The sequence below is a fragment of the Cnephaeus nilssonii genome (assembly GCF_951640355.1).
Source record: "Cnephaeus nilssonii genome assembly, chromosome: 5".
Taxonomy (NCBI): domain Eukaryota; kingdom Metazoa; phylum Chordata; class Mammalia; order Chiroptera; family Vespertilionidae; genus Cnephaeus; species Cnephaeus nilssonii.
The window spans coordinates 22,694,556-22,721,238 of record NC_137076.1 but is presented as its reverse complement, the minus strand read 5'-3'; the positions used below and the strand labels follow the sequence as shown (position 1 = coordinate 22,721,238).

The 26,683-nt window shown below is 53.3% G+C and overlaps 1 protein-coding gene across 2 annotated transcripts; it reads right to left on the bottom strand.

Moving 5' to 3' along the window:
- Positions 1 to 4: 4 nt before the first annotated feature.
- Positions 5 to 25,577, bottom strand: PKN1 (protein kinase N1). 2 transcript variants are annotated; one of them, XM_079770499.1, is made up of 22 exons: positions 25,325 to 25,577; positions 20,620 to 20,923; positions 18,977 to 19,128; positions 17,054 to 17,189; positions 14,154 to 14,299; positions 13,654 to 13,867; positions 12,755 to 12,949; positions 10,438 to 10,547; positions 10,206 to 10,349; positions 8,366 to 8,441; positions 8,144 to 8,285; positions 7,960 to 8,053; positions 4,190 to 4,269; positions 4,038 to 4,113; positions 3,853 to 3,944; positions 1,921 to 2,097; positions 1,673 to 1,735; positions 1,477 to 1,553; positions 1,169 to 1,311; positions 784 to 891; positions 620 to 700; positions 5 to 284 (listed from the first exon to the last, which is right to left on the bottom strand). In XM_079770499.1, exons 1-22 carry the CDS (start codon positions 25,343 to 25,345, stop codon positions 81 to 83), a joined length of 2,835 nt encoding a protein of 944 aa, XP_079626625.1. In that variant the 5' UTR covers positions 25,346 to 25,577; the 3' UTR covers positions 5 to 80. The 2 variants fall into 2 exon arrangements, with proteins under 2 accessions (XP_079626625.1, XP_079626624.1); XM_079770498.1 differs by lacking the exon at positions 25,325 to 25,577 and adding an exon at positions 21,778 to 21,893.
- Between the last annotated feature and the right edge of the window lie 1,106 nt (positions 25,578 to 26,683).

The window sequence follows — 26,683 nt, the reverse complement described above, 5'->3', positions numbered from 1 at the left end:
GGGATGCATGGAGGGGGCAAACCCCAAAGGCATTTTTAAAAACTAACAACAGCTGGGTGGGAGCAAGGGCAGGGGAGAGGCTAAGAGCCCCCAGCCACGAAGTCGAAGTCCCGGAAGGCCGCCTGCTCCGTGGCAGTGAGGGGCCTCGAGTCTCGGGCGGGGCTCAGCGTGGGGGCCTCCCCTGTGAACTCCTCATCAAAGTTGCTGACATCTGTGCGGCCTGACAGTGTGGGCACGAAGGGCGGCGGCAGGCGCCGGGCCAGCAGGGCGTCCCAGGCCAGGGTCTGTAGGGAGAGTGGGGGGAGGTCAGTGTGGAGGGCTGGGGCACAGAGGGCATGAGAGGCCAGCCCCTTGCACCCCCTCCACCTCTGGATCTGTGGAGGTCCATCTGAGCCACGAGATAGAGGGGCAGAGCAGACGGGGCTGGGAGGTCCGAAAGGATCAGGGGAGCCTGGTCTACACTAAGGCAGTGGTTCCCACCAGGCCAGCCTGGAGGAGGTATGGGTGCAGCAGGGTCAGTGAGGGTGCGCGAGGGAAGGCAGGGGTGACAATGTTGAGGGTGAAGCAACGGGGTCTTAGGGGGAGACGGCCTGGTCCTTGGAAGGATGAGGGTCCTCACCCTGAAGAAGGGCTGTTTCTTCACATCCTCTGCATCCCTCTCGCTGGATCCCAGCCTCCGCTCCGGATTCCTCCGCAGAAGCTGGGGGTGGGGGCACCGTATCAGTCTTCCCCTCTGGATCCCGGAGCCCCTCCCCAGTATACCCCAGCTTGGAGGGTCCTCACCCTGCGCATGATGCCGATGGCTTCAGCTGACAGGAATCGGGGGTAGCGAACCTCATCGTTGACGATGCTGTCAAATACTTCCTCCTCGTCGTCCCCTGGAAAAGGGGACTGGGAACAGGGAGAAAGCAGGGAGAACAGGGTGAATGAATTAGGCACCGCCTCTGGCCATGCCACACCCAGCCCCAAAGCCCTCTGCTCTGGCTGCACCTGCACACAGAGGGCATGTACCCCATTTTACAGTTTGGAAACTAAGGCCAGGGAGGAGAAGCCACCTGCCCCATCACACAACACGTGTTGGAGGCAGACTCTGATTCCACCCCTGGGCACTCGCAGGTTCCAGTGCCATCCCAGGGACAAGCAGGGTGGGGGCAGCCTGTGGCCTCACCTCACCAACCAGCATCTCATAGAGCAGCACGCCCAGCCCCCACCAGTCCACCGCCCGCGTGTACGACGTGTCTGTCAGCACCTCGGGGGCCAGGAACTCCGGGGTTCCACAGAATGTGCTGGTCCGGTCCCCATAGCCCATCCCTGGGGCAGCAGGGACATGTGAGATTATTGGGGGACAGAGGGGGTCCAGCCAGCCCTGTCCCAGGATCAAGGGTGGGGTTGTGAGATAACCTGGGTAGGGTTGGGGACTCCATTCCTTCCCCCCAATTCTGTCTAATACCCTCAGATCCCGGCCCCGCCCCTCACCCTCCTTGCAGAGGCCAAAGTCTGCGATCTTGACATAGCCCTCCGTGTCCAGGAGCAAATTGTCCAACTTCAGGTCCCTGTGAGGGGTTGGGGGGGGGGGTGTAAAGAGGGATGAGTGGGAATGGGGGCCCTGCCTCAAGCCTGAGGGCCCCCCAGTGGGCAGAGCATGCATGCACGAGCACGCACACGCACACACCTGTAGACAATCTTGTGTTCGTGGAGAAACTGCAGCCCCAGCACCACACAGGCTGAATAGAAGCTGCAGAGAGAGGCTGGTGTGAGGCAGCCAGGCCTCCCCACAGGAAGATCATACAAACTTGGTTGCCACATTCTCAAAAGCCCCCCATCCCTCATTTGACCAGACTCCAAGGGCTTGGGGGGGGGCGATCTTTAGTGGGAGGAGTGAGAAGGGGCTGAGGCATGGGGTGCAGGGCCCAGGCTCACATAGCTCGGGGTTCGGAGAAGACGTCACTGTGGATGTGCAGCATCAGGTCCCCACCAGCTGAGTATTCCATCACAAAGCACACGTGCTCCGGTGTCTGGAAGCAGCCAAACAGGTTCACCAGGAAGGGGTGTCCCGCGCTGGTCACCGCTGCCAAGATCCGCTTCTCACACATCAGGCTGGACGGGGTGGGGACAGGGGTCAGAGAGCATAGTAGCTCCCTACCCACAACTCTCACACTCCCTAGAGTCTTCAAACATTGGATATTTGTTGAAGGCCTCTATGGCTGTGCAACCTTGGGCAAATTGCTTTATATCTCTGAACTTCGGCAGCCTTGTCTGCTAAACAGGCACCTAGAATCCATCTGTCATCCTAGTAACAGTCCCCCAACTTCTCTTTGGGGAGCTGGAAGGGGTGGGCTAATTGAAGCACCCCATCTCCCTGGCCAGCAATTTATTCAGGAATGAGGAAGCCAAGCCAATGGGGCTCAATCTCAGGATTTCTGTTGGAATTTTTAAAAAATATGTTTTTATTGCCCTAGCTGGTTTGGCTCAATGGATAGAGCATCAGCCTGCGGACTGAAGGGTCTCGGGTTCGATTCCGGTCAAGGGCACATTGAGCCTGGGTTGTGGGCTCAATCCCCTGTAGGGGGCGTGCAGGAGGCAGCTGATGAATGATTCTCTCGCATCATTATGTTTCTATCTGTTTCCCTCTCCCTTCCTCTCTGAAATCAATGAAAATATATTTTTTTACAATGTTTTTATTGATTTCAGAGAGGAAGAGAAAGAGAGAAACATCAATGGGCTGCCTCCAGCACGCCCCTTACTGGGGATGGAGCCCGCAACATAGGCATGTGACTGGGATCTCCTGGAATTTTTAAGGAAGGGCTAAAGCAGGTGGATGAGCCTTAAACTGCTGGGTGGAGGGCATCTCTGCCGCCATGAGGGGATTGCAAATTCCATACCCAGGAAAGCAGAACTGAGAGACATCATCTGAGCACCTGGATACAGCCATGCCTGAAGGCAGACACCCCTGGACATTTCTGACCCAGAGCAATAAATTCTTCTATTTGCTTAAGCCTGCACGAATTGGGTTCCTGATTAACAAAAAGATGTCAAGGAGATTGGGGACAATCTCAGTGTTTCTGAGAATTTACAGGAGGCCAGGCACTACGCAGAATACTCCAGATTCAGTCTCTCATTTAATCCACCTTGATTACCGTGCAAGAAAGGCATCATTACTCACCTTTTATAGAGGGGGAGGCTGAGGCTCGGAAGAGCCTCCCCAGGATCTTTAAGTATGTCTGTGGCAGAGATGGGATTTGAACTCAGGGCCCTGACCCCAAAGCTGAGGCAATGCAATGGCACCATTAAGAGCATAGGCTTCAGCCCAGCTGGTGTTGCTCAGTGGTTCAACACTGACCTATGAACCAGGAAGTCAAGGTTTGATTCCAGGTCAGAGCACATGCCCGGGTTGTGGGCTCAATCCCCAGTAGGGGGTGTGCAGGAAGCAGCCGATCAATGATTCTCTCTCATCATTAATGTTCCTATCTTTCTCTTCCTTCCTCTCTGAAATCAATTAAAAAAAAAAAAGCACAGGCTTCAGAGCCCGAGTCCCTAGGTTTGAATCCTGGACCTGCTGCTTACTGGCTATGTGACCTCAGGCAACTTGTTCAACTTCTCTGTGCCATCAGGGGAATGGGAACAATGACAGTATTTACTCCACAGGGCTGTTGTGGGGAACAAATGAGTCACTGAATATAAAGTGCAGAGTGGATGTTTCTAAGAGTCAGTATAAATAAGTAAATAAATAAATGTTACAAAAAGAGTATTTTCTTAAGTTCTAGCTTAATAAGTGGGAGAAAGGACTACTCTGACTCCCATTTCCCAGAAGAGAAGACTGATGTTCTCAGATGGCCTGAGCAGGGTCCCCACCTCTCCACCTCATCTCGGGCCACAATGTCCCCTTTCTTCAGAGCCTTGATGGCGAACAGCTCCCCACTGGGCCGGAACTCAGAAAGCAGCACCTGCAACCACAGTGGGCGGGGGTGGCCTGAGCACCCAGGCCAGAGACCCAAGGGTGTGGACTCCCAGCTCTTCAACTTCTGCCACCGTCTCACCTTCCCAAAGTGGCCCCGGCCCAACACCGCCAGGAACTTGAAGTCCTCGAGGGTCAGGGGTGACTTCCTGAGAGGGCTGTGGAGAGAGGACACTAGTGGGGACCGGGACAGTGGGCAGCGGTGGTTGGTGGTGGACAGGGGAGGGGTGTCACCTGCAGAGGGTGGGGCCTGGGGTCTCCTGAGTCTCTGAAGGCAGCTGAGATGTGGTGGTTGTCTCCTGGACTGGCGAACTCTGTAGCAGAGAGAGGGGGTCAGAGTGAGGTACCCCATAACCACAATAGCCACCAAGGCTCCTGTCACCTCTCTGACCTCACCTCTGCTCCCACTTGCCCCTCGTTCACGTCCCTCTAACCACAAGTTCCTCTCACTGTGCCCTGAACAGACCAGGCCGTTTCCACCCTAGTATCTTTGCACGGAGTGTTCCCTCTGCCTAGAACTCTCTTTTCTGCACAGTTCCTTCCTCACCTCCTTCAAGCCTTTGTTCAAATGTCACCTTCGTAGGTGGTCAGCAGACCACTCTATGGAATACGTAACAGAACCCGCAACACCAACCCTCTCTATTCCCCCTTTTCTGCTTTATTTTTCTCTCCAGTACATTTCATGCTGTAAACATATTTTACCATTTATCTACTTATTACCTTTATTGGTATTAGTCCTTTGGAACCACTTAATTCTTTTTTTTTTTTTTAACAAGACTTTTTAAAATATATATTTTTTATTGATTTCAGAGACGAAGGGAGAGAAGAGAGAGATAGAAACATCAATGATGAGAGAGAATCATGGATCCCCTACTGGGGATCGAGCCCGCAACCTGGGCATGTGCCCTTGACCAAATCGAACCCAGGACCCTTCAGTCTGCAGGCCAACGCTCTATCCACTGAGCCAAACTGGCTAGGACACCATTTAATTCTTTATACCACATCTATATGTAACTTTGAAAAGGATCAAATATAATATTTTTATGGGGAAAAATAACACAGTTCCAAAAATTCAATCAGTACAAACAGGTTAAAACAGTCCTGCCTGCCTCAGCTGCTCTCCCTAGAGCCAGCTGCTGTTAGTGGTTTCCTTGGTATCTTTCTATATTTTATACCCACATGAACCAAAGTGCCAGGACAGGCCCCACTTTCCTTGCACAATATTCTATTGACAATATTCTAACCTTGCCTCTCCCACTGGACAATCTGTCTGGGAATCAGTCTACACCAGACTTGTTTCATTTTCACAGCTGCATACTATTCCACTGTCATTTATTTAGCACTGGTTCCTATGGATGGACCCTGAAGTTGTTTCCACTCTTTTGCCCTCACAAAGCTGCTGAAGTGAACATCCTGGTGATGCATGTGTGAAGATCCAGGGGAGGTCCAGAGTGGGATTTCTGGGTCAAGACAGTATCCATTTCTTTGTTTGTTTTTTGTTTGGTTAATCCTCACCCAAGGATATTTTTTCCATTGCTTTTCAGAAAGAATGGAAAGGAAGGAGTGGGGGGAAAGAGAGAGAGAAACATCGATGTGAGAGAGACACACTGACTGATGGCTTCCTGCACGGGCCTCCTGGGGCCGGGGATCGAACCTGCAACCCAGGTATGTGCCTTTGACCGGAAATTGAACCCGAGACCCTTTGGTGCAGGAACCGATGCTTTAATTGCTGAGTCCCTCTGGGCAGGGCAAGATAGTGTCCATTTTTAACTCAGCCAGCTAGGCCCTCCCAAGTGATATAGCAACGGGCATGCCCGTGGGCTGTCTGTTTTCCTGCATCTTTCCCCACCATCAGTGTCATTAATTTGGGGGAGGTTTGGGTTTGTTTCTTTTTTGCCAAACTCTTCTCATCTCATATAATGAGATATCTCATTTAATTCAATGCCATGAAGCATGTAGGATTTTCTTTTTCTTTTATTCTTTAATCCTCACCCCAGGATATGGGTGTGGGGTTTTTTTAATTGATTTTTTAGAAAGCAAGGAAGGGAGAAAGAGAAATATCGATGTGAGAGAGAAAGATCGATTAGCTGCCTCCTATACCCACCCCAATCCAGGATTGAACCCACAGCCTTTTGGAGTTAAACAATGTTTCAACCAGCTGAGCCACCCGGCCAAGGCTATTTTTTATTATTTTTATTTTAAATGAAATAGCCCTAGGGTTTGCTCAGTAGTTAGAGTGCTGGCCCAAGGACTGATTCCAGACAAGGGCACATACCTTGGTTGCATGCTCAATCCCCAGCCCCCGTTGGGGCATGTGCGGGAGGCAACCAGTCGTTGTGTCTCTCACATCAATGTTTCTCTCTGTGTCTCTCCCCCGCCCTTCCCTTCTCTCTAAATAAATCAATAAAAAAATATCCTCGGGTGAGGATCAACAAACAAAATAAAATAAGACATAAAATGCACTCAGGCCCTAGCTGGTTTGGCTCAGTGGACAGAGCGTTCGTTGGCCTGCAGACTGAAGGGTCCTGGGTTCAATTCTGCTCAAGGGCACATGCCTGGATTGCAGGTTCGATCCCCAGTAGGGGGCATGCAGCCAATCAATGATTCTCTCTCCTTATTTGTTTTTATTTCTTTCTCTCTCTCCCTTCCTCTCTGTAATCAACATATATTTTTAAATAATAATAATAATAAATGCACTCAGGAAGGTGGTGAAAGGATCAGCTATCATATACTAGTATATGTCCACCTGGGTCCCCAAGCCTAGACGAGGGGTGGGTAAATGCTCTTTTTCCTATGGTTTGTAAGCTAAGGATGGTCTTTATATTTTTAAAGGGATGGGAAAATATCGAAAGAATACTTCCTGATCTAGGAAAACGATGTATCATTGAAACTTAACCTTTTGCACTCGGATGTCGAGTGTGACTCGACACGGTTAGCATCGGTAGCAGCTCTTTTTATACTCTTTGAATGTATCAATAATTTGTATATAAAAAAATCCAAATAAATAAGTTTGTATGAAAAGAAACTCCAGTTTTTTATTCTATTGCTGTGCTTTGTAAAATCTGGGGTATTTAAAAAATTAAATCCCGAGTAGAATAAAGGAATCGAGAAAAAAGCAAGCGAGTGCAAAGGGTTAAGTGTCCGTCAGTAAGGTTTTCCCAGAACACCGCCACACTCATTAGTGTACGTTAGCATTACCTGTGGCTGCTTTCTACAGGGGCAGTGTTGATAGTTAGGAGCAAGGCTATCTGGCCCACAAAGATGAAAATATTGATTATATCACCCTTTACAGAAAAAGTACGCTGACCTCTGACCTAGATCAAGATGCAGAAGACTCCTATCACTTGGCAGGCTCCCCTGTGTCCCCCTCCTATCAATAACCACCCCCATCCCACCCAGAGAAAACCACTATCTTGACTTCCATCGTTGACATGAGTTTTAAACATGCTCATTTTTACAGGGCAGTGCTTGGCATGAGTCACACAGCTAGGAGGTAGCAGAGCAGGAATGGGGACCCAGGAGGCCTGGCTCTTGAGCTCATGTTTTTATCCAGGCTGAAGAACTGGACCCTGCCCTGGCAGGTGTTGCTAAGTAGTTAGAGCGTCGGTCCAAGAATCGAAGGGTCACGGGTTCAATTTCCTGTCAAGGAACTTGCACTGGGTTGCAGGTTCAATCCCTGCCCCACTTGGGGCTCATGCAAGAGGCAAGCAATTGATGTGTCTCTCTCACATCGATGTTTCTCTCTCTCTCTCTCTCTCTCTCTCTCTCTCTCTCTCTCTCTCTCAATCTTTCTCTTCCTTCCTCCTTCCCTCCATTCTAACAAAAATCAATAGAAAAAATATCCGCAGGTGAGGATTAACAACAACAAAAAGAACTGGACCCGGGTTCTGCCAGAGGAGTGCTGTGTGACCCAGGGAAGTTCCTGGTGGTCTCTGGGCCTTGAGCTGGGAAGGAGACCCCCTGATGCTGCCTAGCCAGGCTTAGGGGAGGAGCGAGATGCTTACCAGGCTTGATGGGCTGGAAGGAGAACACAGAGGGCTCTTCTGGGGGGAGCTGTCCAAATCAGCCCCGAGGTTAAGCTTCTCCACGGATATGTCGCTGTAGTACAAAAAAGGAGGGTGTATCTGGGACCCAGCACCCTGAGAGGCAACAGGGGCAGCGGGAACCCCCAGGGCCTGTCCTCCTTACCCTGTGGATCGGGTCTCAGGTGCGGGAGAAGACCCCGGGCTGAAGGTGCCCGTGGCTGTGGCACTGGGAATGAACCTTCGAAGCAGCCGCACCCAGGTGGCGACGTCGATGTTCATCTGCCTGGCACGCTGGAACGCCTTCCCTGGGGGGACGGGGCAGGGTCACCCTCCGAGACGCTCCTGGGACCCCTGGGCTCGCCCCTGCCCCGACCCACCCATTCACCTTGCTGCTTGGAGAAGATTTTCTTCTGCCGTCGAAGCCGGGGTATCCTCTCAATGACAGGGTTGCGGAAGGTGACCTGGGGAGAGGGGTCAACGGGTGAGGACCCTTGCCCACTTCCAGGCAGCGTAGTGGAGAAGCCCTTAGGAGCAGAGGTGTGCATGTTTTGGGGATTCCGATCACTGTGGCATTGCATCATATTAAGGGGTTACAAAACCAATCCACCACTTGGCAGAGCCACCTCCTCGGCCCCAGCTGGGGCGCGTGCGGGAGGCAAGGAGAGAGCAAGGAAGGGAGAGAGAGAGTGCCATTTTGGAGACACGAGAAGCAGGCACCCAAGCCTTCCTCAAGGGGTGGGGAGGGAGTCTGACCCAACAAGATGCACATTCAACTCCAGCAAAAGGTCCTACGTCACTTAGTGCCCTGATTCCCGAGAGTGGTCCCAGACCTGCAAATCAGCATTGCCGGGCAAGGTGCTAGAAACACAGATTCAGGAGCCCCCCACCTGGACTCACTGATTCAGAAACACCCGGGGTGGGGCCCAGCGGTCTGTTTCAGTAAGCCCTCCAGGTGATACTGGTGCCCACCCCGGTGGAGCCACCACTGGTCTAGATGAATTCTCCAAACTCCAACACATCTTCTAGAAAGTGCTAACGTCACAGAATGGTGTCACTTTATATGTGTCCAATACAGTTGCCACTAGCCACATGTGGCTATTTAAGTGGAGCAAAATTTAAGTAACATTAACGTTTCAGTTCCCCAGTCACACTGGCCACACTTCAAGTGGCTACTAGGCTGGCGGCTACTATACTGGATGACACGGACAGAAAACATTTCCTCCCACAGTAGAATGCAACTATTGTTGGCTCATCGACAACAGAACTATAGAAAGTTCCACCGGATGGCATTCTGGGGAAGCATAAAACAAAATCAAATGCTAGAGAGAAACCCGAAGGCCTCAGCATTTGCCCCCGGGGCCACCCCCACCATTCTCGCTTGGTTTGGGACATTCCTCGCAGAAGAAACTGGCCTGCCACTGAAGTCAGCTCCTCTCTGGTTTCCTTCAGTTCCTGGATTATGAGATCACGTAAGAATTTTCACATGGGGATATGGATAGGGGGAGAGATGTATGTATATAGAAAACAGGGCACATGGATATGTTAGAGGCAAATTAAAAACATTTTTGAGGATAATTTGGGCTAAATGAAGGGCCAGGGACTTTCCTTCTCTGGGCCTCAGTTTCCTCCACTGTCAGCTGTGCATTGGATTGTTGTGAGGATTAACAAGTGAACGTCAGCAAAGCACTTGGGACATAGGACAAGGGGTCAGCTAGGAATGTTACTCAGATCATGGCCTCTCCACCAGGGGACATTTGACAATGTCTGGAGACACTGTGGCTGTCACAACTGGGGGGTTGCAACTGGCATCCTGGGGGTGGGAACCAGGGATGCTACTCAATGTACAGAACGGCCCCTGCAACTGGGAATGATCTGCCCCCATGTCTACAGTGCTGAGGGTGGGATCCCCTGACTTGAACCCTAACCCACTGCAGAAGCAATCTCTCTACTTGACCGTGGCTCTGCTAGCACATGTTGCCATGGGCCATGACATGTTGCCAAGTTTTGTTTTTCTTTTCTGGCTTGACAAAATTCTGTGATTAAAAAAAAATTTTTTTTTAAATCTTGCCTCAAAACAAAACCAATCCAAGCTTAAGTTGTGTCACTGATGTAACTAATGAGAGATTCTTTTCTATCAAGGTTCTGAGCCCAATCGATACATATCTTCCAAATTTGGAGCTGGAGATGCAGGAAGTATTTTCTCAGGGTCAGGGGTCCGGCTGTACCTCAGCCACCAGGCAGCCCTGGGGTTCCATGTCTAGCTGGACCTCATGCCTCTCGTTGTCCAAGAAATCCTCCAACTTCAGGAATTTGAGGGCACACAGGCCCCGCTGGTCCCGCCAGAACACAGCCAATTCCAGTTCCCGTGCCTCAAGGGAAAGGAAGAGGGCCGTCATTTGGGGGTGCCCACGGCCCAGAACCCTCCTCCAGGCCCCATTGTCCCCCAACCTAGCTCACCCTCTCCAGCTCCAGGGTGAAGCTCTGGTCCCAGGCGTTGGGGCCACATGGCTTCCAGGATGTCTGTCCCACCACCGTGTTATCCAGCTTGAGCACAGTACTAACTTCACCTGCAACCGGGGAAGGGGGGTGGGGGGATGAGAGGGTCAGGAAATGCTGGGGCGGGGATATAGCTCTTATATCTGATTAAATATTTTTATCATAATATTTTCTATCATAATATTCTGCTATGCTATCTTTTTAAAAAATATTCTTTTATTGATTTCAGAGAGAAAGAGGGGAGATAGGAACATCAATGATGAGAATCACTGATTGGCTGCCTCCTGCATGCCCCCCACTAGGGATTGAGCCCGCAACCTGGGCATGTGCCCTTGACCGGAATTGAACCAGGGACCCTTCAGTCGGCAGGACTACGCTCTATCCACTGAGCCAAACTGGTTAGGTCTACCTTTCATATTAAGGCCTTTAATTCACCTCCAGATGATTTTTGTGTATGATGTGAGGTAGGGATCCAAATTTACTTTTATTCTATATGCACATTCCAGCAATGTACTCCTAAATATTCACCCTAGAAAAATGCATGCAGATATGCATCAGGAGATGCATAATATAATGCTTATATAATGGCCCCAAACTGGAGCATCTCCCTATCCATTAACAGAAGAATTAATACATAGGGTGTCCCAAAGAAATGTATACACACTTTAATAGCTGATAGCTCAGTTTTGAAAATGAAATGTATTTTAATAAAAACTGCCTTTATAATTATTCAAAGTATGTGTATAAATTTTTGAGGAACATCCTATATAAATGACAACATAGTCTTATTACTAAATCATGAAATTGCTGATATTCAACTATTTTTTACCTAAAAAAAAAAAAAACACAAAAGAGACATGCACGAGGCAGCAGATTGATGTTTCTCTTTTTCTCTCTCTCCTGTCCTCTCTCTCTAAAAAAAGAAAGAAAAAAAATCAACTCGGCAAGTGTGGCGCAGTAGTTGAGCTTTGACCCATGAACCAAGAGGTCACCAGTTTGATTCCCGGTCAGGGCACATGCCTGGGTTGTGGGCTCAATCCCCAGTGAGGGGAGTGCAGGAGGCAGCCAATTGATGTTTCACCCTCATTGATGTTTTTAACTCTCTAATCCCCTCCCTTTCTCTCTAAAATCAATAAAAAATATTTTTAAAAATCAATTTAAAAAATATATTAAGAGTTGTGTAAAAAAAAAACACAAAAAAAAACTGAAAGAGATCAATTTGATTTGGCTCAGTTTAAGACAATAGACTATTAAACAGGAGTAAAAATGAATGAATGAACTATAGTTCCACACAACAATATGGATCCATCTTCCAAACAATGTTGAATGAAAGAAGCCACTGATATGGAATACATTCTGTATGCTTCCACATATATGAAGTGCTAAAATTACAAAGGAAACCAAAAAAGGAGAAAAAAAATAAAAAGATAACCATGAAGTCAGAAGAGTAGCTACCTCTAGGACAGAGAAGGAAGGGGCTAGAATTGGGGAGGGAACCTGAGGCAGCTTCCAGAGAGTTGCATTTCTTGACCTGGGTGGTGGATATATGAATGTTTGCCCTATTGTTATTTTTCGTTACACATACTTTATGTACTAGTATATGAGTGTGTTTTTTATTGTGGTAAATTCACATAAAAGTTACCATCATAAACATTTTTAGGTGTACAGCCACGTGACATTAAGTATTTCACATTGTTATGTGACCATCACCACCATCTATCTCCAGAACTCTTTCATAAGCCCCAACTGAAACTCTGTCCTCATTAAGCATTAACTCCCCATCCTCCTCCCCCAGTCACTGGGAACCACCATTCCTCCCACCTCTATGATTGGACTACTCTAGACACCGCACATGAGTGGAATCACAGCATTTGTCCTTTGTGACTGGCTTATTTCACTCAGCACGACGTGGTTCAATGGACATTTGGGTTGCTTCTACCTTCTGGCTATTGTTGGGTCATGCTGCTATGAACACAGGTGTGCAAATGTCTCTTCAAGAACCTGCTTTCAACTCTTTGGGGCATATACTCAGAGGCAGGACTGCTGGGTCAAATGGTACTTCCATGTTTAATTTCCTGAGGATCTGTGGTGCTGTTCAGTGGCTGCACCACTTTACATCCTCACCAACTGTGCCCAAGGGTTCCCATTTCTCCACACCCTCCCTAACACCTGTTGTTTTGTTTTCCAGTACCCATCTTATGAGTGTGATGTTAGAGTGTTATACATGTGGGGTATCCAAGGAGCCCCCACCCCACCTCATCCCTCCAGACCCACTCACTGGTGTTCTCGGCTTCTGCTTTGAGGCTGCTCCGGCCACTAAGGCTTCCACTTCGGCTGTAAAGGCCCCGAGCTGGCCGGCTCAGGAAGGGGGTGCGGCTGTCCGGGGGCCCAGGCCCTCCCGTTGAGGGTGAGGGGTTCCAGGGGATGGTCTCTGGAAGGTCCCTGCAGCCCACCACACGCACCTCCAGGGTCCCTGAGGGAGGGGCAGGCTCAGGAGGGAACTACCACTGGGGCAGGTCGAAGGGAGGGGGCCCCAGGTGAAGTGGGTATACTATACAGCAACAGCCAGCACGCAAGTGGGAGTTGGAGAAGGACCATCAGAATGGGGCAGGGGATCTGATACAGGATGGCTGTGCCCAGAAATAAGAAATATGGGACCAGGGGGAGGGGAGAGGCTGCAGCAGGCCAGGCTGGGGAGGGGTTCTGGATGCTGGGGTTTAGGACAGAAAAGCGTGTAGGCTGGAAGTCCAGGCAAGGAGAAGCAGAGCAGAACTAGGCCATGATTCAGAGGGCCATCTGAGGTCTAGGGCAGGGGCTGAGGCCTACAGCAGGGTTGGTCTGGTGAGGTAGCAGCTGAGGAGTCTAAGGAGGGTGGCGTTAGGGGCAGGGTCAGAGGTTCAGGGCTGAGGGTTCTGAGAGTGAGTGGCTGGACTGAGGGACTGTGGCTGCAGGAAAAAGACAGAGCTGGATGGGGAGGTGGGGAAAGTGAGACAGGAGTCCAGGGTACATGGGGCCCAGGCTGGAGGGTTGGGGTGAATGGAAAAGTGAGAGAACAGTGGGATGGGAGTCTGGATCTTTGGGTGGGGGGTGAGGGGTGGGCGTCGTGGGGTTGGGGACAATGAGGGGTCAGGAGTCCAGAGCTGTAGGGTGGGTTCGGGAGGGGAGGTCGGGACCCACCTGTGAGCGGTGCGGGCTTGCATAAGGTGCTATAGTGCATGGCAGGGAAGGGCCCGGCCAGGCGGGCACTGAAGGCTGCGGACGAGGCTGCAACGAGCTCCTCGCGCAGCAGCTGCCCCTTGGGGTGGTCCGTGGGCAGCTCCCCAAGTCGCCGCTCCAGCGCCTCCCGAAGAAGCCCCAGCTTCTGGTTGGACTCGGTCAGCTTCTCCTGGGCCTGCAGGAGGAGGAGCAGGGCCGGCTGGGGACACAGCTGGGCTGGGGCTGCCCTTCAAGCGCAGACCCAGGCCCCTCCCTTCGACTAAGTCCTACCTACGGCCCCTTTTCCCTTGAGGCCCCAAACCCAAACCTTCTGGGTCCGACCCCTGAAAAGTAGGTCTGATCACACGGACTAAAGCCCCAACCCTCACCGCAGCCCTGCCATGCCGAGGCCCCGCCCCTTCACAGAGGCCCCGCCCCTCGTGTAGGCCCCGCCCCTCTCACATGGAGACCTCGCTGCTCACCTCACTGACTGCCTTGCGGTCCGGGGCCTTGGCGGCGCTGAGCAGGCGCAGCACATTCTTGGCGCCCTCCGCCACCGCGTGCTCAACTCGGAAGTGGTGCCGCAGCTCCTCAATGCGCAGCTCCACGGCCCCCAGGTCCGGACTCCCTGTGGGCACAGGACACAGGGCAGTGAGCCGGGCCTGGGATCCAGGTCTCACCAACCAACCCAGGTCTAACCAACCCAGACCAGACACACAGCCTTCCATAAATAAAAACTGGTACTGGCCACAGACATGTCAGCACCAACACGCATGGAGTTTCACCCAAGGGGTGGTCAGGCTGTTTTATCCAAACACTGTCACTCCCAAGGGTGGTCTCAGGGACAGAGGCTGCCACACTGGGCAGTCACACACACAGGCATGCTGTCAACACAGGCGGAGGGACAGAAACACTGTCAGGATCCCACTTCATCCCCAGGCAGTCATATGGACAACTGGACAGCCACAAGAATATAGTCACACAAACACAAGGACATTTTTTTTTAAAGTAACTTTTATTCATTGCTGATGGGAATACAAGTTGCCTTTCAAAGGGAGGCAGATTGGCCATGTCTGTCAAAATCACAAATGTATTTACTCTTTGATCCAGCAATCCCAATTCAGGGACTACGTCCCATAGAAACACCTCTGCACTGGACACAGGTGCACTGTTATCCACGGCAGCCTTCTTTCTACGAGCAAAAGACTGGGAACAACCCAATTTTGGCAAAGGGACACTGTCACAGAGGCAGATGGGCATGCTCACAAGACCCTTAAGACACACGGTCACACCATGGCAGAACTCCCAGGACTCTCACTCCAGCCCGGGGAAAATCATAAGAATGGGATCACACGGCCACATAGATAAGGCATAGGGATAGGCAAAGAGATGCCACCACACGGTCACCCCGGCAGGGCAGTGCCACCAGTACCCACAGGCATGGGGACCTGATGTCGAGAAAGCGGGCTGTCACCCCCAGTGTGAAGTCACTGACGCAGGACGCAGCCATCACCCAAAGACACAGGAACAGGCACCAGGACATACGGTCACACAGGTGTATGGAACCTGTCACCCAGAGGACAAGGCCATGGTCACCCTTATCCATGGCTGTCCTGACATAGGTACACTATTCATGGCAGCCTTCTTTCTAAGAGCAAAAGACGGGAAACAACCCGACAGTCCCGCTGTCCTGTATACCAGACTCAGACCCTGGCACTCAGTCACAGAGTCATACCATTACCCACAGGTGTATGGCACTCACCTGCACACCAATACACAGACAGTGCCACAGGAACCCTGATATTCACAGGCACGTCATCTTACAAACATAGTCACACTCTTGCTTCTGGACCTGCTGTCTCAAGGCACTCAGACAATCGCTGAGACGTTTACACTTACAGGACAAAGTCATACTGTCCCCAAGGTCATATCACCGAGAGGCACATGGCCACCATCACCCCATCACACACCATCACTGAGAAACCCACAAGGGTATTCACAATACAGAGAGACAATCACATGGACAGTCATACTGATACCCCCCACCCCAAAGACACACACATTGTCATCTGAGTTACAAGCCCTACTGCTAGTCTGAATGCATGGGTCTCCCTGAAATTTCTATGTTGAAACCCAGAAGTATTAGAAGGTGCGACCTTTGGGAGGTGATTAGATCATGAAGGTGGAGCCCTCATGAATGGGATTAGTGCCCTAATAAAAAAGACACCAGGCCTGGCTGGCATGCTCAGTGGTTGAGCATTGACCTATTAACCAGGAGGCCAAGGTTCGATTCCCGGTCAGGGCACATGCCCAGGTTGTGGGCTCAATCCCCAGTGGGGAGCGTGCAGGAGGCAGCCTGAACGATGATTCTCTCTCATCATCGATGTTTCTCTCTCTCTCTCTCTCTCTCTCTCTCTCTCTCTCTCTCTCTCTCTTCCTCTCTGAAATCAATAAAAATATTTTTAAATAAATAAATAAGAGAGACCCCAGAGAGTTCCCTCGCCCCTTTCCCCACATGAAGACAGCTTGAAGACACCATCTATGAACCAAGGAGTGGGCCTCACCAGACACTGGAACTGTGAGTACCTTCATCTTGGACTTCCAGCTTCCAGACTGTGAGCAATAAATTTCTGTTCATTAGCCACACAGTCTATGGTTCTGTGATCGCAGCCCAAACACCCTAACACCCACCAACAGCTGACACTCCTCTATCTGTCATGGTGACACACAAACTAGCATAGTTACTAGGGCATACTCTCAACCGATGGTCCCCACAGTCTGTGGCACATTAATGCTGACACACATCAGTAGCAGACACAGTCACACAATACATCAAGACCCTGTCACAAGTTCAGGTGGGCAATCAGGTTGAGACACCCCTCAGGCATTCATTGACAGAGACACACATGCTGCGGACACCCACAGATTTACACAACGGGAACCAACGTGACAAGGCAACCACTTAGTCCAGATGTCTGCAATTTTTCCTATAAAAATTGGGAGTAAATACTTTTGGCTTTGCAGACCACACAGGCTCTGTTGCCACTATGCAACTCTGCTGTCCCAGTGCAAAACTGGCCTTAGATGATAGTAAACGAATGGGCATCGCTGTGTGCCAATAAAAATTCACTTACAAAAGAAAGAAAAAAAGCAATAGCAGATTTGGCCTGTGGGCTATAGTCTGCCAATATGTGATCTAGGGTAAACTTCAAGTGGGACAAAATGGGAAACTGAGGCCCAGAGAGGGTTGGGAATAGGCTCCAGTCACAGAGTGAGTCACAGCACCCACCTCTCTGCCACAGAAAGGGCTCCCTCTCAGGGCTGAGAGCTGAGCTGCAAAAGTCTAAATGCAGGCTAGATTGTCTCAAGGCGAGGGGCTCACCTTGGGCCTCCTCTGGGGCTGCCTGGCTCTCCAGCTGGCAGGCCTGCAGCGCCCGGCGGAGCTGCATGCGGATGATGTCAATTTTGGTCTTACTGTCCTGCAGCATCTGCTGGGCTGTCAACAGCAGCTTCCGGTCCTGGGGGCAGAGGTAGGTCGTGAGAGGATTGCTGAACAGCTGGGGTCCAACCACCGGCCCTACTGTCCACACAGTGCAGGCCTGGGTGACCGTGTGACAGAGTGCTTGTGTGTTCCTGGATGTAAAGGAGTGATGCAGCCCAGGGGGCCTGAATCCTGGCTCTGCCACAGCTGTGTGGCTTCAGGCAAGCCACTTAACCTCTCTGGGCTTGTTTCCTCAATCTGCAGGAATGGGATCAGTACTAAGAGCACTGATCCGCACTGGGCTGAGGATTAAAGGAGCTGATCTGTATGAAGAGCTCAGGGCTGTGCCTGGCACCAGCAGGCACTGTATTCGCATCAGCTGTTAGCACGCATGCACGTCCCCATGGCAGGTGTAGCCCTGACTGTAGTCATGTGGGTGAGTCTGTAAGGGTGACTGGGTGGGTGTATGAGACAGTCTGCTATAATGGGGCTCCAGATGTTTGTGTGTGCAGTTCAAGGTATTGCAATGACTGGGCATAGCCCAGGACGCTCTGTGCGTACAAGTAGTAGAAACTGGTTGTCATGCTTGCTTCGGCAGCACATATACTAAAACGAACGACACAGAGATTAGCATGGCCCCTGTGCAAGGATGACACACAAATTCGTGAAGCATTCCATATTAAAAATAAAAATAAGAAATTGGTTGTGGATTTTTCCATCCACTTTGTGCTTTCAAAACCAGGCAAAGCTAACCTGTGGCGACAGAGGCCTGGGTATTGACTGAAGGGGGCAGGAGGGAACTTTCTGGGTGACTAGAAATGTTCTGGATTTTGATGGGGTGGTGTGTACACAGGTAAAATTTCATTGGGTTGTACACTTAAGCTTCCCATACGTCTGTATGTTACGGCTCAATAAAAGCTAGAAAAAGTAATCTGTGTAGTTTATTTCCTCACATGTAATATTTGTGTGTGTGTGTGTGTGTGTGTGTGTGTGCACACGAGCATGGGTGAACAAGTGTCTCTAGCAGCATGTCTGACTGCTTGTCTGTGTGAGTGTCTCTGGGTGTTGGGACAGACAGACCTGTGACAGTGTCCCCCGTGTTGGTATGACTGGGGGGGGATATCTGTATGAAAACTCTGGTCTCTGGGTGTGAATTTAATGGTGTATCTGTGGGTCTAATCAGTGATGGGCAACCTTTTGAGCTTGGTGTGTCAAACTTCGCCAAAAAACTGAGCATAACTCGGGTAGTGTGTCACTTTGAGGAAAAACTAACTCCAAGACTCTAGTCGCAAATGTTTCATCCTCGGCATGCGGCCACGTGTCATCAGAAATGGCTACGCGTGTCAGTGCTGACACGCGTGTCATAGGTTCACCATCACTGGTCTAAGTGGTGTCTCTACATGTTATGATGGTGTGTGTGTCTAGGGGTTGCTATGACTCTGTGACTCTAGATGTTATGACATGGGTATGCATCTGGATGTCTCTGGATGTTAGGATGATGACATGTGTACATCCAGGTGTTGACCTGTGTTGACATGTGTCGGAGAGATGCCACTAGCAGTGAGTGGCTGTGTGTGGGCCTGACCATGGCCACCCTCAAATCTCTAGGGGACAACTAAGTGTGGAGGACAGTCTCTGTCATGTGTCTGTCTGACATCACACAGTCACCCCCTTCCCCATATGCCCTTAGGGCCTGCTTGTACCCCAGTCCTGCCTCCCCCCCCATCAGTCCCTGTCCTCCCCTAGCCCCCAACCTCTCCCACCCGCTGCCCATGACCTATTCAAGAGCATGCATGCACATGGGGGTGCCTGCTTGTGCCCTACCTTGGTGCTGCCGTTGCTGTATGTCTGGATCATGTTTTCTGCCCCCTGCTTCACCTTCAGCTCGATGGCCAGCTGCTTCTCCAGACCAGCCACGCGGCTCAGGTTGGCGGCTGAGCAGGCCGGGCCACCCTCACCAGGGGACAGGGGGGCATCTGGAGAGAGGTGGGTGTGACAGAGTCACCAGGGCCCTCACCTCCATCTGCCCAGGAGGTTTGGGCAGTCCCCGTCTTCCCAGCTGAAAGGATCTGCCCTCTGTCCAACCTGGATTCCATCCAGGGCCAGGGCCCTGAGGATCCAACCACCCCAGACCTCGCAGGGAACCCCCTCAGGGCCAGGGCGGGACCTGCATGAATGGGCGTGGGCAAGTGTCCAGGTGTGCCTGAGTCCTCAGTGTTGGTGGGACCGTGAACAGAAGCCCCTAATTCTTTACACAGCTGTGTGGAGGCCATGGGTGTGAATGGGTTATCTGTAACCCATAGGGTATTGGCATGATGAAGCCAGTGTGCGTCTCCCTAGGCGCTTGTGTAACTATGGGAGACAGCAGGGTGGGAAGGACTGTGTGAGCACGGCTTGTGTGGCTCAGAGGTTAAGCATCTACCCATGGACCAAGAGGCTGCTGGTTTCATTCCGGGTCAGGGCACGTGCCCAGGTTGCAGGCTCTATCTCCAGTAGGGGCGTGCAGGAGGCACCTGATCAATGATGTTTCTCTCTCATCAATATTTCTCTCTATCCCTTTCCCTCCCCCTCTCTCTATAAATCAAGAAAACATTAAAAAGAGAAAAGAAAAAGGACTGTGTGAGAATCTGGGTGCTGGGGTGACCCTAGCATGTTTCTGACTGTTGGCACAACTGGATGTTCAGATCTCAGGTGATGGTATGACTGTGTCTGAGTGTCTGGGTGTGTACAGCCAGATACTCATGTCTCTGGAGCTGGCATGCCTCTGTGTGACTCTCTGGAGAGTAATGTGACTGTGGGAGTGACTCTAAGTGTAGATGTGACCATATGAGATTCTGGGTGTTGGCCTAACTCACTATCTCAGAGTACTAACATGACAGTGTGGGTCCCTAGCTAATGGTATGCCTATTGTATGGAAAGGCTGGGTGTTGGTGAAAGTGGTGTTGGGTCTTCAGGCCTTGTCCCATTATGCATACAAGTCTCTGGCTGTTGATAGGACAGTGTACGTCTGGAAGAGCTAGACAGCTGTGTTTATGTGAATCTGTGGGGGTTGGTGTGGCCGTGTGTGAGTCTCTGGGTGTATGTTGTTTGTGTGTTGGTGTGACTGTGTGTGCATCTGTTTGGGTGCTGGGTGGTAGTATGGAAGTCTCTGGGTGCTGTGGTGACTTGAAGCCTTCCTGGGATTCACATGATTGTGTCTAGGTCCTTGGCTGTTGTCTGGGTGTTGGTGTGACTATGTGTGGTTTTGGGTACTTGTGTGGCACTGTAAGTCTCTGGATGTTGGTCCTTTCTCTGGGTGTTGGTTTTGATGTTTGCTCGAACTGTATTTGAGGGTGGAGGCTACTGTAACCAAGTGTGTCTCCCTGGGGGTCGGTGGAGATGGGGCTACCCTCCCTCTGGGAACCCGCAGCTCAGTCCCTAGCAGTGGTGCCCCGGAGTCCCGCCTCCTCTGGGAAGGCCCTGCTCACCATGCGTGGCAGTCGCAGGGTCAGGCAGCACCACGTGGGCGTGCAGCTCCTGCAGCTGCTGGTGCAGCAGGTCGAGCCTGCGGGAGGAGCCGCGCAGCAGCAGCTCCACGGGCCCGAGGCTGCGACCCAGGTCGGTGGTGGCCCGGCGCAGGTTCTCGGCACCCTCCTTCAGCTTCAGCTCCTTGCGGATCTCTCGCCGCAGCCGCTCCCGCTCTAGTTCCAGCTGCTGTTGCACCCCGGGAGCTGCCAGGTCAGCACCTGCCAGGCCCAGCTGCTCCAGCAGGGACCAGCTGCGGGGCTCACTCTGCGGGGACAGAGCAGGGTCAGTGGGGCCAGGAGGATGTGGGGTAAAGACCACTCAGCCAGCCAAGCCTGGCCTCCTCCCGGCCTGGGGCTCCCATGACAGGGCCTGCTCCACATCCTCTGACCCCCAAAACTGGGAGGTGAGACAATGCCCCGCCTCAGGGGCCCCATAGGTACAGTCCTGTCTCGCTTTATCTATTTCTTACACGGTGAGATTCTGGAGGACAGGCCCCATTGCCCCACCACTGTGCTCCCCAAACTAGGGGGGCCCCTAGGACAGGCCCTATCTCCCTTACATTGTCCTCCCAGACTAGGGGGCCCCAAGGATAGGCCTTGTCTCCCTTTCGTTGCCCCCTCAAATGGCAAGGTCCTGTGGGCAGACCCCCTTCTCCTCTTTGCTGTCCCTCCAGACTAGGAGGCCCCATTTTCCCTCTGCTGCTCCCCAATCAAGGAAGAATCAAGGGCAGGCCTCTGCTGCCCCCCAAAAACTATGGGATTGGGGTCCTGAGAACAGGTTCTTTCTCCCCTTTCCTCTATCTCAAACTAGCAAGTGCTAAGGTCGGCCTCATCTTCCCTCTGTTATACCCAAAAAAACTAGGAGGTCGCAATGACAGTCCCCGTCTCCCCGCTCTCATCCCCTACAACCAGGACCTAAGAGCAGAGCCCTCTCTTTCTTCCTCTATCTCCCTGACGTGGGAGTCCCCAAGGGCCTCAGATAGTTCCATCTTCCAAACAGAAACTCCAACCTCTCTCCTCTCTTCTGTCCAAAACTGAGGGGTACCAAGAGCAGGGCCTCTGGCCTGTGCTGCTTGGGGTCCTCTTCTGCCCTCCTCCCACAGGAACCCCAGTCCCCACCTCCAGCTCCTGGTCCAAAGGGGGATCAGCCTCCGCCATCCTGGGTCCCGGCTGAGGGCCCTGCCCTCTTCCTGAACCTCAGCCCTACCCGGGCCTCTCACTGGCCACTTCCTCTTTCCTGCTAGCTCCCAGCAACCCCTGCGCTGGGCCAGCTCCGGGGCTCTGTGCATCTAGGGAACCTTTCTCCTCAGCCCCCGTCTGAATGAACTTGAAGGCAGGCTCCCCCAAGTGCATACAGGCTCCTGGGGCTGGCTCTGAGGTATGCACACTCTCAGATACCTTCAGGTATGTGCACAGAACACGAGTGTACACTGATATGCAAATGCACATGGTTGTTTACATGAGCCAGCCCCCTGCCTGCAGATGCAGGCAGTCACAACTTCCTGCTTCCTCTGGGTGCCCACTGCTGCTGACTACAGCCTGGAGGCCTAGGGGGCCTGGCCTGGCCTGGCCAGGGGCACCTCCCTGAGATCTAAGAAAACAGTACTGGAGGGGTGGGGTGAGGGTACCCCAATCCAGTGGTTCTCTGAAGCTCAAGTATGACGTGAATAGTAATAACAGTAGTTACTACAAGCTGCACCCAGGGCAATTAATGAAGTCCATGAGGCAGGTGCTATTATCACCCTGTTTTCTTTTATAAATTTATCTTTATTGTTGAAAGTATTACAGATGTTATCACCCCATTTTTAAGATGAAGAAACTGAAGCCCAGAATGGTGACATAGCTTGTCCCAAGGTCTCACAGCCAGCACGAGGCAGAACCAGGACTTAAAGGAGTGCCCAGAATCCTAGTGCTGGCTCAGCTGTCAGGCGCTGTTATGTTAACACCCCTCCTCCCCGCGCCCCCCGCCCCCAGAGATCCCATTTCACAGATGAAGAAAGACTTCCTTGGCTCCTGACCAGCCTCGAGGGCAGCTGCCCCCAGGGAGGGTTTATGGCAGGCCAAGAGCCACACCCCACAATCCCCCCAATCACTCACATGGATCCTGAGCAGCTGCCATCATTCTCCCCCTCTTTACAGGTGAGGAAACTGAGGCTCAGAGAGATGACAGAGCAGTTCTCAATGAGGGTGGGGAATTTTGCACACCCCACCTCTGAGCGCTTTTGACATCACCCAGAAACATGTTTGGTTGTCACAACGGGGGGTGAGGAGGGGGTGGGTGCTACTGGCATCTAGTGGGTTGAGACTAGAGATGCTGCTCAATAACCTAGAGTGCACTAGACAGTCCCCACCTCAAAGGATGATCCAGCCCCGAATGTCAACAGTGCTGAGGCTGCCCTAGCCGGTTTGGCTCAGTGGCTAGAGCACCGGCCTGCGGGCTAAAGGGTCCCGGGTTCGAATCCAGTCAAGGGCACATGCCTGGGTTGTGGGCTCGACCTCCCAGTAGGGGGCGTGCAGGAGGCAGCCAATCAACGATTCTCTCTCATCATTAATGTTTCTCCCTCTCTGAAATCGATAAAAAATGTATTAAAAAATAAAATAGTGCTGAAGCTGAGAAACCTGGGTTAAAGGACACAGCCTGACACCCTGCGCTGCTGACTAGGACTGCCGGTAAGGATTTCACAGCAGCCCCACCTGGCAGAGTGCTGGTCTACGTTTCCTCCCAACCATGAACACACCCTTAGTCCCATTTTTCTAACAGCAGAACGGAGGCTCAGAGAGACAAAGGCACCCGGCCCAGGACACACGGCAGGGAAGTGACATCGCTGGAATTTAAACTCAGGGTCATCTAATACTACCCACTCCCAACCAGGCCGTGCCCACTGCCCAGCCCCACCCAGCCCCCAGCAGGCAGAGCAGGGGTGCAGCCAGGAGCAGAACCATCTCAAATGGGGGTCCAGGCAGAGAGGAGCAGTTGACCTCCGGCAGGTGAGGCTTGAGAATATGCAGAGCAGGGAGGAAGGGAGGCCTGACCTCCTGGGTTCTCCCTAGAGTGACTCACTCCTACCCAGGAGGCAGGAGTCACCAGAGGGCCAGCAGGGTGAACCCATGAGTCAGGGGCCTGGCCCAGGCTTAGAGAATCCCTGCTCCACCACCTCTCACTGGAAAGCAGGAGACCTCAGGCCTACGTCCCAGAATCCTCCCCTCTTCCAAGAGCAACGGGACCTAGACCCCCACGTCCGGAGATTTCAATGCTTTGGGCGTTTCCGGAATCTGGACAGGACATCCGTTTGCCGGACACAGAACAGACAGGCACAAGTTGGGACAGACAGAGGGACAGGGTGGCAGGCCCAAGCAGCCACAAGAAAAGGATGAATAGGAGGGGGGTGAAAGCGGGCAAGAGATGGGAAGGGGAACCAGGGCACGGGTCCAGCCTCGTTCCAGGAATCACAGCCTCCATCCCGGTCATGTTTGGTACATACCAAGCACATGCATATAATGGGGATCCCTAAGCAGCCCTCTCAGGGCCCTGGGGAGAGACAGGGACCCTGGCCCTCCCCAGCCCCAAGGTCTGACCTTGTGTGATCTGCAACACCATATACGCCCAGCTCCTCGGCAAGGCTGGCAGGCCATCAGCAGGACTGGGGTGGGGGACAAGGGGACATGGGGGAGACACAGAGGGGATGGAGGGCAGGTGCAGAAGGAGACGAGAACCTGGTTACACAGCACCACAGACGACGCTGAGATGGTGAGGCACTAAGGGGGCACAGGACATGTCTCAGATTTGGGTCATTGAACCAAAGGTCAGACGTCACCCTGGCCCTGCTTGTCAAAGGTGGGGGAGGTGAGTTCAGGGCTGTCATGTCCACCAGGTGGCACGGGGAGTACAAGGCTGGGCGGCAGATTGGCATCAGTCACCTGTGCCTCTGTGTGTGTATATATATATGTGTGTGTGTGTGTGTGTATGTGTGTGTGGGGGGTGACCCAGCCCTGCTCCCCATGCCCAGGTAGGATTCCCGGTATGAGAAAATCCCCAGCCTGTAGACCCGGGTATTCCCACCTGGGATGAGGTTCCACCTGGCAGCCCAGAGGGTGGCCCTGTGGACTCCCGGTCCCCCCACCTAATGAGGTGTCTCGGGCACTTCTGCCAACAGGTGCCAATCGGAGGAGCGTCGGGACCCTCGTAAACCTCAGTCCGGAGGCGGGGCCACTGGAGCTTTGTTGTGCGGGGGAAGGGCCGGGCCGGGCCGCGTGGCCTCCTCCCCTCCCGAGGCACCATGCCAAGCACCTGCCCCAGGTAAAGCGGCACCTGCCGAGGATCAAACCCTGAGGGGGAGGGGAGGCGAGTGACGGGGGCGACAAGCACTGGGACGCACAGCCAGCCTCAGACAACCCAAGTCGCACCTCCGCGGCGCCCCCTCAAATTATCGGGGAGGGGTGGAGCTTGGGGGTGCGGCGAGGGCTCCCGGACCTCCCCGCTCCCCCTGTTGCCTACCTCCACCTGCCGAGAGGGGGGCCGTGCTGGCTCCACCCGACGGGCCCAGGGAAGGGACGCCGGGCATTCGGGAGGCTCCCGCCCTGGCCGCCCCGGTCTCGGGGATCCCGGCAGCGCGCGGGCGGGGGCGCCCGGCGGCCGCAGAGCGGCTGCGGAGGCAGGTGCGCCTACCTGCACGGCGTCGCTGGCCATGTCCTCGCGCCGCCCGCCAGGGGTCCCCGTGCGGAGGGAGGGGTAGCGGGGAAGGCGCGCGTGCGCCCCGCGCGGGGTGTGAAGGGCGGAAAGGGGGCGGGCACAGCGGGACCCAGGCCCGGGGCGCGGCCCGCTCGGCCTGCTCCACTCCGGCCCCGCTTGACCAGGCCGCCGCGTCCGCGCGCCGCGCCCTCCGGCCCCAGCGGCTGCCGGGCCCGTCACGTGACCGCCGAGGTCGGCGCCCGGGGAGGGGGCGGGGCAGAGGGGCGGGGCTCCCGGCGGCCCCTGGGGCTGCGGGGCTCAGCCTGCCCGGCGCCCCCTCTCCGCGGCACTTCGTCTGCTCCCCACGCCCTTCTGGATCCGCTCCGCTCAGAGGTCCTCCATTTGGTGCGCGGAAACCCAAAAAGAGTGAGCGCGGTCAAAGCGGGGAGTGGAGGCCTCTGGGTCTCCCGGGACCCCTCAAAAAACAAACAATTCATCTCCCTGTGTGTGCAAGCTCAGGCCTCCTGGAGCCATTCGGTTTACGGGAATTCAAGTTTAAGTGCACGGGAGCCCCCCCCCCCCCGCCCCATTGCCTGCAGGCAAGCTCTGGGCAGATCTGGGTTCAAATCCCAGTGCCCCATGCCTGGGGGTAAGTCGCGGGGGGGGGGGCGCGGGAACGGAGCCCCAAACTCCTAAGAGCTCCTCATCTGTGAAATGGGATTTACCCACCCATCCCTCGGGTGTTGGTAAAATGAGATAGTGCGGGCCAAATGCTGAGAGCACGTAAGCGCTCCGTAAATGTTACCTGCTGTCATTTTTAGTATTGCCGTTTTTATGAAAAGGGGTTTGAATCCCAGCTCCATCACTGCCTCTCTCTGGGCCGTGTGGATCCTGTGGCTGCTGAGCCAGTTTTCCGCCGCTGTAAAATGGGGACCAGCCTCTTCTTCGAGGCTGCTGTATGCAGTTGGCGCTCCATAAATGCACACTTGTGCCCAAGCGGAGGCGGAGGGTGGAGGCTTCTGCGGAACTTCTCCAAGGTCTCCCAGAGCCTCTGGAGAGCGCAGCTTGGCTCACGGCCCACCCGCATTCTCTTTACAACCTGGTGACCGGGCCAAACGGCGGTCCCTGGGGCGCGAGGCGGGGAGCGCTCCCTGGCGGCGGTGCCTGCACAGCGGCGCCCTCCCGGGACCCTGCCGAGTCGTGGGTACCTTGGTGACTCGCGGCTGTGCGTGGTTTGCGTCGTCCCAGAGACCAGGGCGCGATGTTTTCTCTTTTTCCTGTGCGAAACCCTTTGGGAAAGAAAGAGGAGGAGGAGAAATGATACCAATCTGCCCATTTCTCTCCCTTCCCCAGGTC

Bases quoted from the DNA above. Each gene is read 5' to 3' on its own strand.
- PKN1 (XM_079770498.1), bottom strand. From the start codon at position 21,816: ATGGCGGAGGCTGATCCCCCTTTGGACCAGGAGCTGGAG. The intron at 14,300-17,053 runs GTGAGCCCCTCG...CTGTGCCCACAG, and splicing joins AGCCCCAGAGGAGGCCCAAG to GGAGTCCGGACCTGGGGGCC. The intron at 8,054-8,143 runs GTAAGGAGGACA...TTTGTACTACAG, and splicing joins CCTGAGACCCGATCCACAGG to CGACATATCCGTGGAGAAGC.